General features: G+C 42.3%; 1 protein-coding gene across 23 annotated transcripts in view; it reads left to right on the top strand.

Moving 5' to 3' along the window:
- ANK2 (ankyrin 2) overlaps positions 1-12310 on the top strand; it is a 263109-nt gene that overhangs the window by 213378 nt on the left and 37421 nt on the right. For 22 of the 23 annotated variants that reach the window (XM_059843636.1, XM_059843633.1, XM_059843638.1 and 19 more), the window contains 7 exons: positions 2208-2432; positions 5120-5274; positions 6038-6249; positions 7077-7281; positions 7956-8052; positions 10275-10503; positions 11871-11996. In XM_059843636.1, coding sequence (XP_059699619.1) covers positions 2208-2432; positions 5120-5274; positions 6038-6249; positions 7077-7281; positions 7956-8052; positions 10275-10503; positions 11871-11996 — 1249 coding nt within the window. The remainder of the gene's footprint in view (positions 1-2207; positions 2433-5119; positions 5275-6037; positions 6250-7076; positions 7282-7955; positions 8053-10274; positions 10504-11870; positions 11997-12310) is intronic. The other variant, XM_059843643.1, reaches the window with a different exon arrangement.

Here is a 12310-nt window from a genome sequence, read left to right on the forward strand (position 1 = left end):
TACTGACCTACCAGGCACATTCAGTAAACTCAAACTGAAAGAAGGAGTTGCAACCATACTAGAAAAAGAACCCACAAGGGTCAGAAGGGAGATCACTTGGTTTGGATCCTCACCTTTGGTGTGTCTGTGTTCTAGCAGTGAACAGAGGGTTTGGCACTGCCAAGGCAAGTAGGGAGATAAGCTAAGGAGAACCTGGGACAGCAGGTGACCCAGCACTAATATTTTAGTGGTGGACAGGAAAAAAAGGTGATCCTGGTGTTAAGGAATGCAATCCTGAGTATTATGTCAATAATGAAAATAACCGAATCCTAAATACTGTGTTGATGACAGCTTGCACAATGAGACATGTGAATGCTGCTTTAATTCAGTCAGAGCTCTCATTAGCTTCTGGGAGTTGTGGGGGAGTGTTTGTGTTGCTCTTAGCAGTAGCTTTAAAATGAGAAACTCTTCTTCCAGCAGTGTCATTGACTGCCTCAAACACACCCATTGTACTGGAGACTTGGACACGTTCTCTGAGCCATCACACAGAACTGTTTTGATAACACTACTTCATGTGCTTCAGGGGCAATTGCAGCTCGAGCCAAGAGCATTAGTGCAACAACTGAGCATTTAGTGTCTCTTAAGCTCTTCTTTCATCTGTGCTCTAATATGTACAAAGAATGTATTTTGTGAAGGAAGCTCCCACTTTTCTCAACAAATCCCCAGACAATGGAAGCTGTAAAATGTTTTCATTTTCTTTTTTTCCCCCCTTGTTAAAACCACAGAAACACCAACCTCTAAGGAATGAGCTAATGGTTGTACTACCCCGAGTTTTACCCTAAGCAAAGCCTAGAGGTATCTGAATGGCAGTAGACTAGGAGCCTGCATGTGTGAGACAGACTGGCATCCGTGGTGCATGGTGTGCTTCCGACTGGCGCTTGTGGCTCCTTCCCATCGTCCATCTCTGACCTGCACGGTGTGTCGAGTGTTGTGTTTTTACAGCATGTGGAATTCTTGTAGCTGTGTGGACAATGAATGGATGCAATGTTTGTTGCACAGAACGGTCAAGGGGGCAGTGGAAAAATCCCTGTGTTTGTTACTCCTGTTATAAGGGCTTTTCTCTATTGCAGGTCCTTCAGTAGCATTTCTGCGACTCCCCATTGTGCTGGTTCTTTATTAGTGGCTAGAAGTAGGCCTGACACCATTCTGTCTCATCTACTCTTATTTCCACTTCCAGCAACCTGACATTACCATCCCACATCAGGCATGATCCTGTAATCAAACAGTAAAACAAAAATAAAATTGGAAGTAGGTCTACACCTTTCCCAGGTGTAGAAGAATGTCCCCAGTATGTCATAATCGACCAGTTGGTCAATGTGGAACTACAAAAAATTCAGCACAAGAGAAGTTCCAAACAAAATGTTTTTCTCCCTTTTAAAGAAAAAGGAATCAATTATTCACCTAGTGCTTAGAAGTAAGCTCCCTGTGGATGGCTTTCTGAATTCCTAAGTTTTCCCATTGTATTGCTGTGCAAGGTAATACAGAGAACCCCAAATCCATAAATAAACCTTTTATATAGTGACTAGCTCTTCTCATCTGACAAAACCCCAAATTTGCCTTCAATCCATGACAACATGCTGGGTTTTTTTTAATATAAATAGGTGATAACCTCACTGATGGACTATGAATTGTATTCATGCATTCCAGAATGAAATTTGATTATTTTTTAATATCCAAACCCATTTTTCTAAGAAATTATAGTTTATCAAATAACTAGAAAATTATATTGAGAATCTAAAAAAAAAAAAAAAAACTTAGAAAACCTGAGCCATCCAGTCTGAATTGGCTTTATATTTTTGAATCATAAATAATATTTGCTTGTGAAGTATTTAGAGAGTGCCAACTTTAAATACAGCTGCTTGCAGGTACAGAGTAGAGACATTTGCACTTTGCAATAGGTACACGTGTTCACATTTATTAATGTCTGCTGGTATTTTACCAGCAGCAGCCCTGTGACATAAGAGTTTCTGTGAAGAACTATTGGGTAGCAGTTGCCAGTATAATTAATAGTGAACTCAGCATGATCTGGTGCTTCACTGGGGAGAAAGGCTTTTTCTCATTGTGCCTCTTGAGCAAGAGCTCTATTTTCATAGGTTTGTACGTATGTGGGACGTAACCGAGGGAGCTGGTGTGTGCCCTGGATCTCACTGTCTGCCCTGATTTTGCAGCTTCCTGGTGAGTTTCATGGTGGACGCTCGCGGCGGCGCCATGCGGGGCTGCCGGCACAACGGGCTGCGCATCATCATCCCCCCGCGCAAGTGCACGGCGCCGACACGCGTGACGTGCCGCCTGGTGAAGCGCCACCGGCTGGCCACCATGCCGCCCATGGTGGAGGGAGAAGGGCTGGCCAGCCGCCTCATCGAAGTGGGACCCTCTGGGGCTCAGTTCCTTGGGTAAGGGGGGCCGCGCGGCCCGGAGGGAAACCTTCAGCCTGTTGGTGTGTTTGCCTTGCACTGAAACGGTTCCTTTGGCAAAGTTGAGCCGGCACAGATCGCTGTAGCGCGCGGTAACCAACGGAGCGGTCGTGTGAAACGCAGAGCAGCTGGCGGGGAACGAGTCACGAAGCTTTTACAGCTTTCTGTTCAACACGGGTATTTCAAACAGCAGCGCTGTGGTTAATGGGCTTCCTTGGATATTATTGTTGCTCAGTGTTGTGATGTTAGAGTGGGAAAAGACTTTTGAAGCCAGAAAAGGCAGCTCATGCTATATTTAAAAAATTAATAGCACTGCGCTGATCTAACCCCCAAATGTGAAGTCTGTTACCTACACAACACAAGGTCCAGGAGCTTCCTTTAGTCTTGTGTTGTGGTGTTCAGAAATGTGGACTATCAGGGAAGCACAGTGCTGTTGATTTTTCTGGGGTTGAAATTGCTAAATTAAACAGTAGGACCATTTCTTTCTTCCTATCCTGCAAAACCCATAGAAAGATCAGATTTGTGTCTGCTGCTGAGCTCATTTTTGCAATATTCAGCTGAAAGCAGCAGTTATCTGCACTTTTGAAAATTCACACTCCCTATCAAGTGTGACATCCAAAAGCGGATGATTAAAGGAGCCCCTTCTAGTGCAGTAAAAAACTTCATTCAGAAACTGTAGAAAAAGTGGCTGGAAACACCAATAGTTTAAATCCATTTGGAAACAACTCAGTTGCTTTAAAATCCATTTATAACAGGCAGTCATCAGAGTCACCATCTTTGTTAGTGCTACCACTTATTCTTTTCACATCTTGGTCATTTCTAAAAAGAAGGAGAAAGAAATCTAAAGAGCAGAAGAAATACTGTGCTGTCACTTTCAGTCTTCCCATTATTTTTGTCACACTCAGATGGATTTCAAGTATGTCTCCCATTCTTTTTTAATGGTTTTCCTATCTGATGAGAGTGTCTCCCCTGCAAGACAGGCATATAGTGTAGTTTACTCATTCTCAGATCTTTGTGCCCTTCCTGGAAGCATTTTCCAAGGTGTTGTGCTGGCAGTGAGATCAGAAAGTCACTGTAGAGTTTGCAGGGGTGCATTCTAAGGTCCAGATCCTGCTCCCATTGAGTACACGGCCAAAACCCCCAAGAGAAAGAAAAGATCCTAAATTAACAAATCTGATTTTCTGATTTGGGTCGCCAAATTGTCGTGGCTAGGACGGAACCTTATTCAGTGTACAGCCTAATTCCACTCTGTGGACCAGACAGTGGCACTGGCCTTCTGGCACAAAAAATACATAAAGTTTATTTATGTTCTTTCTTTCACTGCTGCTTTGGATGTACTCAGTAAACTTCATCTGCCTACGGCTCCTCCCCCACTTAATGAGGGAGAAAGCTTGGTCAGCCGAATCCTTCAGCTGGGGCCTCCTGGGACCAAATTCCTTGGGTAGGAGAGACTTGAAACAAATTGATGGATGCTGACCTCCCCATTCTTCTCCTCCTTCTGCAATATGATTTTTTTATGTCATTATGCCCATGATATTGTCCCTTTCTATCATTTGAGATTTTGTACACTTAACCCTTAGTGGACCATTTTCCAACCTTTGTGGTTTGTGGTTTTGTTTTGGTGGTATGTTTGTATCTTTTTCTTCAAGTACTGTGGCCTTCATTTTTGTTTTGGCATGAAATCTTCCTAGTTCTGTGCTTGATGTCTGTAGCAAAGCAACCTGGATTGGGACCACAAAAAAAAAACCAAAAAAAAGAATCTACTGTAAATTTGAAACTCCTTTTTTTGTATCAAGGACTGATCAATCAATAAGTTATGTGTTGGATACCACCAGTGTGATAGAACACATGGCATTTACTACATACCTGGTAACCTGTGTGAGTCGTCTAATTAGAGAAGTGTATCTACAAATACCTCTATCTCTTCTCTCTTATTTCTAAGAGTATGTATGTATATGTATATCTCAATACAGATATATTATATGTACACATATGTGTTGTATATATGTGTGTGTATATATATATATATATATGAGCGCATATGCTGGTGCAGATGTTGACTTGTAAGGCAACAAGGCAAATTCTTATCTCTTATACTGCAATAGTAACCCAATCAATCTCCTCAGACTTCCTGTATCTCTCCCATGGTGTAAATCAGGAATAAATTCATTGGAAGATATAGAATTACAAAGTGAAATTGGCACAGGACACAATTGCCTCTGAATTGCAATGAAATTATTCTGATTTGCACTAGTATAAGTAAGATCAGAATTTGTCCCACTATTCCTATACATTACAGTAGATTCTCTTTGAAATGAAGTTGCACAGGTTAACCCAGACAGTAGTGACAAATAAAATGAGCATGAGTTTTTTATGGATTTGCAAAAACAATCACCAAATTTCCAGATAAGCACTATTATCTTACCAAATCTCATTCACACTGTGGAAAGAGGTGAATGCACTTTTTCATCTGTCCTTCAGCACTTACTGGGTCCCTGTAACAATCTAGTCTGTGTTAGTGACCTACTAGTTTAGGATTCTGCCAAAGTATTCCAGCCAAATAGGTAGAATTCCAGGTCACTTTGTAGCAGACTGAGTAGAGTTGCTGTTAATCCTGTTTCTTCCTCTCTCCCGTGTGCATTTAATGTGCTGTGTTGCTGTGCCAGGCCCGTGATTGTGGAGATTCCCCATTTTGCTGCCCTGCGTGGCAAGGAGAGAGAGCTGGTGATCCTGCGCAGCGAGAACGGGGACAGCTGGAAGGAGCATTTCTGTGAATACACCGAGGATGAACTGAACGAGATCCTGAATGGGATGGATGAAGGTATCCAGTGGCACTTGGTTTCTTACCCTGCTCCCGTGTTCCTTCTGTACCCTGGGGGCAGCAGCTTTTACCATGGTGCTCCCTTCCCTTGCATGGGCTGCTGAAGCAGTGGGGCAGGATGTCTCCCTTCGTGAAGCTGACAATAGACTCCAGACTGTGTTTTCTTTCTGTTCCTTCTTGTAGTGTTAAACAAAAAGCTTCCAAAGCAAACAACTTTCCAAAACAAGGCAATTATCATACTGATCCTTTCGGAGCAGCTCCATGTGTGGGAGGAAATGTCAGTCATGGGTGCTCTTACTTTCTGAGAGAACAGAACGGCCTCGGGCTCTTTAGGAGCTGCAAAAGTTGTTATTATTTTTTTTTTTTTTTTTCAAAAAAGCCACACAAATCCCAAAGTAAACAAGACAACTCACAGCATTAAAACTGAACTCATATTTTGATAGTGTTTTGAAGTTTTGTTTCCTTGTTGCTACTTCAGGACATTGTAAATAGGTGAGAGAGAAGGGGCTGGAACCAATCCCTTTGCTTGTTTGGCTGATGATTTTGGAGGTGTTGCCAGTTCTGTTTTCTGCCTTTGTCTGTCTGTCCTTTCTTGATTGCTCTGGTTTAGCTGAAAACAGGGGCGTGTTTCCTTTTCCCATTATTTCTAGACAAAATACTTTGTGTAAGTTGTGCAAAGCTGTGAAAAGCTCGAGTGTGTTTTGAAGGCTGTACTGTTTCTGTGAAACTCTGCTCTTCTGACCATCCCCTCCTCTGGCCTCAGTGCTTGACACTCCCGAGGAGCTTGAGAAGAAGCGGATCTGCCGCATCATCACCCGGGATTTCCCTCAGTACTTCGCGGTGGTGTCCCGGATCAAGCAGGACAGCAACCTCATCGGGCCTGAGGGGGGCGTGCTGAGCAGCACCGTGGTCCCTCAGGTGCAGGCTGTCTTCCCAGAAGGGGCACTCACCAAGAGAATTCGCGTTGGCCTCCAGGTACACTGAAGCATTCCCAGAGTTTTGGTTTTATTTTTGGTGACAAATCACCTTTTTTGAATGGACAACCAGCATAGCCAGCTTGTTGTGGTGTGTGTTCTCTGCAACACTTCAAATAAAAGTAATAAAAGAAAAAAATCCATGCAAAAGTCAAAGCAAGTGGTAAAGCTTCGGGTTTTCCAGTTAGTTCAGAGTCTTGTCTATTAACTGTCTGTATAACTTTGGGGAGAATTTTGATGATGATGCTGGTATTAGTGTAGGTCATAGAATTTCCGAAATGCTTCTTATGAAAGGCATCAGAGAAGTACAAAGTGCTGCAATAATTAAACATGCTAAACTATGAATAAATGTACAGATTTTCAGTGTGAATGAACCAGTATAACAATTCACTTCCCACAGAGAGGAAAGTCTTTCATCTCCATCCTCTCCTGGTGCTGCATGTATCCATGATTTACCTTGTCCAGGAAACTGTGGTTGTTTAAATCTCCTGGGACTAGCTGAATAGCACCATAAAACAGCCAGAGTTTGTTCTCAGGGGAAAAAAGTAACCAGGTTATCATTTGCTACTGGTTAAGTGAATTTAAATTAATGCTGTAAAAATCTGAGAAGCAACAAGAAAGGAGACAGGAAGAAGAGGCAAGCATAGGAAAGTTAGAGTGAGGTCTCCCCTTCTCACTGGCAGTCAGTTCTTCTGTCTGCAGATTTTCATGGGAAGTATGCTATTTGAAAAGTTAAGGGGTTTGTGGGCAATATACAGACCCAGTTCTTTAGGCATCATTAAACTGTTTTCAAGTAACTGCTCTGTTATTTCCTGTTGCTTTGGAAAGGCTCAACCTATGCACACTGAACTTACAAAGAAGATTTTGGGCAACAAGGCTACCTTCAGTCCCATAGTCACGCTGGAGCCCAGGAGAAGGAAGTTTCACAAGCCCATCACGATGACCATTCCCGTGCCCAAGGCCTCCAGCGACGGGCTCATGAATGGCTACGGAGGCGACACGCCCACGCTGAGGTTACTGTGCAGCATAACAGGTGGGATGCCTGTCCTGGAGCTCTCCCTGTGCTTCCTGAAACTGTCAGGCCCTGCAGGCTGCAAAGGCTGCACTGATTACACCAGGGAAAGATGGATGGGACCTGGAGCGGGGAGAGAAGCTGTGAAAATAAGCTACTTTCCAAACAATTCCTTTGTACCAGATATAACAGTTGTTGTTTGCACAAACAAGAGATGTGTAATGTAATCACAGACTTGGGGTTTGGTGGTGTTCTTGCGTTTTCCTTACAGTTTGTTTCTTGAGAACCAACATACTCTGCCTGGCAGAGTAAGCATAGTGCAGACTTACTTGTTGCAGTATACTTAGGAAAATACTGGAGTTAAACCCTTGACTTGCCATGCCTCCAAAGTGATTAGCATCTCCTTCAGAGATGCTTAAGAGACATAAATGAGTGGCAAGTGTTTAATTTAATGAATTAATTTAATCCTGTGCTACAGGGCTCAGCACTTAAAAATCATTTGGGTACTTGGTATTTTCAGGGTAAGCCCATCCAGTCCTACTAGCATTGGTGGAACACCATAGACCCAAGGAGAGAGTATATCTGGGACTATTACTTGTTTCACGGCAACTAAAAACTGTAAAGAATTTCTTAGAAGCAAAAAAGTTGCAGACTTGCTTGGTTTTGATTTTATTTTTAAACCTCTGTCATTTCAGGAGGAACCACCCCTGCCCAATGGGAAGACATCACTGGGACAACACCACTGACCTTTGTTAATGAATGTGTTTCCTTCACAACAAATGTGTCTGCCAGGTACCTACACAACCAAACAGACTTTTACAGGAATACTCTCAAATGCATGCCTTTGTTCCACAAATATTTCTGTTAAATGATTTTAGTTTGGAGAGTAGAATGAACAGAGATATTGATTATTATGCCAGTTTCCATGGAAACAGAAATCCCTTATTTGGGTACCTCACTATACATCTTGTAAGCGATATTACTTCTGGAATACCAAAAACTGAGAAGTCAGGCAGAAAGGGACTCTAGGTGTGTCAGACTGGGGTCTAGAAGCCTCTCTTCCATACATCTGTTCTTGTCATGAGGTTTAACTGCTCTGTTGCTGACAACAGATTTTCATTTAAAAAAGAAGAGTAATAGAAATGAATGCAGGTATGTATTTTAGTTTGTGTTCATGATGCATATCACAGAAATGCCCAAAAATCTCCTCCTCTGTAACAGGAGATGCTATCTGTGACCTGGCAAGTATTTCATCTAGGCTGTGTACTCCAGCCAACAGTTAAAAAATCATGGCTAACTTGCCCATGAAATTCAGTGCAAGCATTCAGTATCTGGGGCAGCTATTGCTGTGAATTAGGTTTGTTATTTATTGAAATAGTGTATTCAGTGTTAACGTGAGATCAGCTCTGGCAGTCCAGCCTCCAGATGAACATTAGGTGAAATACAGTATCAGTTTTTTTATCCTTTCTCACTTCAGGACGGGCTGTTTTCCCCCTGCTCTTTGCTGGTGCACGTTCCTGTTGGGTGTAACTGAGCATGCCACTGTAGCAGCAGTGGCCACGAGAGGGGGATCTTACAGTGCATTCAGCTCAGTGCTGCTGCTGCAGAGGTCTGTGCAAAGGCAGGAATTAGAGGCTGATTTAAAAACCACCTTTGGAAACAAGAGGCAGAGTTTGAGAGGTCCAAATACCTAAAACTGTCAAGACTCCAGCAGCAGGGGACTACATGTGATAGCCAGAATGAGGGTGACACTTCATGGTCTTACAATTCATATTTGTAGTAGTTCTTTCTTAATCCTGATGATGACAGGAAAATGGATTACTATTGTTAATGTTCTGTGATACTGGCAGGGTCCCATGTAGTGATTTTAATGGCTTCTGCCTCTTCTTTTAAATCTAAATGAATGTTCAGCTATCTGCTTTGCCCCAAACATGATTTGAAATGCTGGTACAGTTTAAAAAAGGGATTTTTCATCTGATTTCTGACTATTTGCTCTTCACAGTAACTTTTTTATGTCTAGCTAATCATTAATGATGGACAACAATTTTACCATTCATAAAACTAATTCTGTCCAAGATGAGCTTGGGAAAGAGATATACTTGCCATGTGAATTACACTGAAGACTTGGAGGCACAGTGTTTGTTTTCCATTTCCTGAGCTGCAGCTTTTAAAAGACTTAATATCTGTTGGGGCTTTTCAGCCCTTGGTGTTTGACAGCAAATCACTGAGGCATCTGGTGGTTTCTCAGAGGATGTGGCCTCTCCAGTTGTAGCCCAGCACAGCATAATTCTCCCACGCAGGAAAAGGAAAGGATCAGCGTGCAGAGCCTTTCTGCAGCACACATGCTCTGCCTCTTGCAAGTGTCAGCAGCCTGGGGTTTTGAGCACTGCTTTTGTTAAGCGTTCTTAAGATGAGCACAGCATGGAATTTGCTGTTATTCAGCTGCAGATGAGTAAGTGCAGAGCAGCCACACTCCAAAGGTGTGCTTCGGGGTTCTAATGCCATGTAATCCACCGTGAGGAATAACATCCCTACAGATCAGAGCAGCTTTTGAGCTGCCTCTGACCTCTCCTGACTTCCGCCTTCATCCGCCAGCTGGGAAACTTGAGCTTTCCACCCACACAGTGGATTCTGTTGAACAGAAATGGCTCCAGAGAAACTCAAGTGGTAGCTGGGAAAGAAGGCAGGACGTGTTACTCCTTGGAAAATGCTTGGTGACTAAATTCACATAGGAAGAGTTTCTGATTTTGCATGCAGCTTTGCACAGTGGACAAAGTCATTTATGTTCACCCAAAGACCTCAGGTTTTGCTCTTGTATGTAAGGAATTGACTGCTATTTCCTTTAAGTTGGCTGGGAGACAAAAACCAAAAGTGACAATTCTTTTTCTGCTCCTCTGACCTGTTATCTCCCATTGCTCTGGTTACCAGCTAATGCTGCCAGGATGGGAAAACACAGAATTTTCTTTCTTAAATCCTTTTCTGCTGATGGCACAACTCTGCCTTTTCTTTTACAGATTTTGGTTGATAGACTGTCGTCAGACACAAGAATCTGTTACTTTTGCTTCCCAAGTATACAGAGAAATTATCTGTGTCCCATACATGGCCAAGTTTGTGGTGTTTGCCAAATCTCATGATCCCATTGAAGCACGGTTAAGATGTTTCTGTATGACGGATGACAAGGTGGATAAAACTCTAGAGCAACAAGAAAACTTTGCTGAAGTTGCCAGAAGCAGGGATGTAGAGGTACTGTGCAAGACTTTTTCTCCATTTTCTAGTGTCTGCTTTTTAACCAGTATTTTTCACCTTCTATCTGCCACAAGGACTGAAACATAATCTGTCAACAAGTACTGTCATGATGCAGTATCAACAGCCATGATAAGATGGAAACTTGGACTTTTGTCAGGTGTAAGGAAAAAGTAGTGAGGAAACCCTGTTCCCAGAGGGCAACTGACAAACTCAGCCCCCAGGGCTAAAGGGAGAGAGTTGGAGCCAAAAATTATGGCTAAATCCTGACTACCAGCAGCCCCATCAATGCACATCACTAACCAGAAAGGCACCTGACAGGGGTCACAGTTTGTCAGCACATTCACATACCAAGAAGTTCAAGTAGCAGGTTTGATTAATAGTCTGCTTTATGAAAATAAAATTACATGAAATCTGTTGCTGAGCAGGCAAAGGCTTTCCTGTGTGGAATTCAGCAAACTGCCTGCTAAATGCAGTTTTTCTGGCTCTGTCAGCTTCCTCAGAAGGGATGACAAATTGAAGGTGCTTTAAACTTACGTGGCACATTCTGCTTAGTTCTGTCTCTTTTCCGTGAGAATCCCACCTTTAAAAGAATTGTCCTCGCTGTTCCTGAAGCTCTGGCAGGCATCTCTTGTGCAGAACAGCAAGATAAAATATGGGCTTATCAAACTCATTTATCAAGATAATCAAACTCTTTTATCAAGATAAAATATGGGCTTATCAAACTGAATAACAAGGCTGAATTTCTGGGAAGTAAGGATGAGCCATGAATGGTTGTGCACTTTGAATGGAGCATTTCCCAAACTGCTGATCTGATATTCAAACATGCAGAGGGGCCATAACAGCAGCAATCTGAAGATGCAAGCTGTGCCATTTTAGAGAGATTTCAGAGGGATATTTACCTTGAGGCATGCCTTTCAAAAGCTCTTAGGTCTCTACAGATCCAGCTGAAATAAATGGACTCAGTAGGCACACATTCTGAGTTCTGACAGCTGAAGAAAGTATTTCTTTGGCTGTGGTGATGAGGCCAGGTTAGCAAAGTATGCTAAAATTGGGGTCAACCAAAAATCAAAAGTAAAATCTAGATTTAAAGGTTTCCCTGGATTTATGACACCGAGTAATATACTGTTGTCATTTAAAGTACTGCACTACTGTTACTAAATTAGCAATCTAGTCTCTTTGGAATTTAATAATCTGAAATATTTCCACACATTTTAGGTCACTGTACATAACAAATCTTGTGAATGCTGGCAAGTCCTAACAATTCCAGAAACTGATTTGAACTGTTGTAGAGCTATCCTTAGGAAACAATCCTAATCACCTCACAAGGATTAATTAACAGTTTGCTTTTTTTTCCTTTCCAACAGGTGTTAGAAGGAAAACCCATCTACGTTGACTGCTTTGGCAATCTGGTGCCACTCACAAAGAGTGGGCAGCACCATATATTCAGTTTCTTTGCTTTCAAAGAAAACAGACTTCCTCTGTTTGTTAAGGTAATGTTGCTGGCTCTTTTTTGGATATTTCAGGTTATCACTTCACCATATTTTTTGTGAACAAAGGAAAGCCAAACTACTTAATTTATATAAATTCCCAACTGTACTATTCCATTTTAAAACCTTTTTTTATGAGTAGGAAAATTTGTAAAGTAGAAGCCAAAGTAAAAACCCTTCATTCCTCTCAAATTAAGTAATGTGTTAACCCACTGTGGTCAGGAGGGCTGCTGTCACTGAGCCACCATCACCACCTCTTCTGAGAGGGAGATTAGAGAGCACTGGAAACATCTTCCACAGACTTTTTCTTCTACCCA

Source organism: Haemorhous mexicanus, chromosome 4, assembly GCF_027477595.1.
Source record: "Haemorhous mexicanus isolate bHaeMex1 chromosome 4, bHaeMex1.pri, whole genome shotgun sequence".
NCBI classification, from domain to species: domain Eukaryota; kingdom Metazoa; phylum Chordata; class Aves; order Passeriformes; family Fringillidae; genus Haemorhous; species Haemorhous mexicanus.